This window comes from Phaseolus vulgaris, chromosome 1, assembly GCF_000499845.2.
Source record: "Phaseolus vulgaris cultivar G19833 chromosome 1, P. vulgaris v2.0, whole genome shotgun sequence".
Taxonomy (NCBI): domain Eukaryota; kingdom Viridiplantae; phylum Streptophyta; class Magnoliopsida; order Fabales; family Fabaceae; genus Phaseolus; species Phaseolus vulgaris.
Window position 1 is genome coordinate 16,927,883 of NC_023759.2, and position 1,671 is coordinate 16,929,553.

The window sequence follows — 1,671 nt, forward strand, 5'->3', positions numbered from 1 at the left end:
CATTTGGCGCCCACCGTGGGGCCGATATAAAACATCAGTACCATTGCAACTTTGAGAAGACCTATCAAGTCACAGTAACGTTGGAGGAAGTTTGAGGAGACAGTGAAGAATGGCCACCACTAGACGAGGTACTGCACGCGCTGCGGGCGAAGAAATGTCCATGCAGCAGGTGCTGGAGATAATGCGGGGGCTGCAGGATGATATGGCGGAGTCGAAGATATAACAAGAACGCATGCAGGCGGATCTCGAAGCCTCGCATGTGAGGAACGAAGAGCTCCGTCGCGTTAATAAGGAGTTGCGCCGGGGTCTGAGGAACAACCAGGGGCAACGCGAACAAGAGGAGATGGAGCATCTCACCCCACCAAGGGAGTTTTCCACTCCCTTCTCACAGGAGATCCTAGATGCGGCGATCCCCAACACCTTCGCAGGGCCCAAAGCGATTTTCACCGGAATGGAGGATCCTGAGGCGCATCTCACGGCGTTCCACACGCAGATGGTGTTAGTAGGCGGCTTTGATGCCGCGAGGTGCAAGCTCTTTATGAGCACGTTGACAGGGATGGCAATGGACTGGTTCATCAGCCTTCCAAATGGCCATATCACCTCCTTTCGGCAGTTGTCGCAGCTGTTTAGGGAGCAATACTTGGCGAACAAGGCCCCGCCGCCGGTTTCCTGCGATCTGTTTGACGTGAAACAGTATCAAGGGGAGACCCTAAAGGAATACATCAACCGCTTCGGGGCCCAGGAGGTGAAAGTTGGTACGTCGGAGGAGCCTATGATTGTGTATGCCTTCAGGAAAGGCGTGTGTCCCGGCCCTTTCTGCGAATCTATTATTTGCAATCGCCCAAGGACTTTTGCTGAAATACGGCGTCGGGCGGTGGAACACATCGCCTCCGAAGGAGAAGTGTGCGAGAAGCGAACCAGCGTTGTGCCCTCCCGCCCGAGGGCACAAACGCGGATTCAACCCGTCAGGGTCAACGAGACCACAACGGGGAGGAAGAAGCCGGAGGGGAGACGCCCCTATGAAACCAGAAAACCCCAGCCCCGGGGTCCAGCAGGAGGCGATCGCCCGACCAGGGAGAGGGCAAGGCCGGTGAGATACAACTTCGTAGTAGAGTTGAAGGACCTGATCGCCGTGCCTAATATAGCCGAGAGGTTGAGGCGACCGACGAAGACTGATAAGGTGTTAGGACCTCGGAAAGACTCTTGGTGTGAGTTCCACGAGGCTTTTGGTGATCACATCGACAACTTCCTGTCGTTGGGTTACCAGCTAGATGAGCTGGTGAGAAGCGGTTTTCTGAAGGATTATGTTGCAGAAACCCGCCACGACCGCCGCCCTGCCGGCGCCAACGGAAGAACAAGCGCACGAGATGCCTGTTCTCGGCGAGGTCCACACCATTGCTGGAGGTTTTTCCAGCGGAGGACCCACCGCCTCCCAGCGAAAGAAATACGCAAGGGGGGTCAACTCGATTGAGGAGAGAATCTTAGGTGATCCGTGGGAGTCGGACCTCGTATTCACGAGGGCGGATCTGCGAGATGTCGTGCCGCACGATAATGACCCCGTGGTCATTTCGGTTGTCACGGCTGGAAGAAAAGTGCACAGGGTTCTAGTTGACCAGGGAAGTTCTGCAGACGTCATGTTCTGGTCGATCTTCAACAAGTTGCGGTTATCTC

The 1,671-nt window shown here is 55.6% G+C and overlaps 1 protein-coding gene across 1 annotated transcript; it reads left to right on the top strand.

The window, feature by feature from the left end:
* Positions 1–232: 232 nt before the first annotated feature.
* Positions 233–1,471, top strand: LOC137815609 (uncharacterized). The gene has a single exon (XM_068618722.1). The coding sequence runs from the start codon at positions 233–235 to the stop codon at positions 1,469–1,471; it is 1,239 nt and encodes a 412-aa protein (XP_068474823.1).
* Positions 1,472–1,671: the final 200 nt, after the last annotated feature.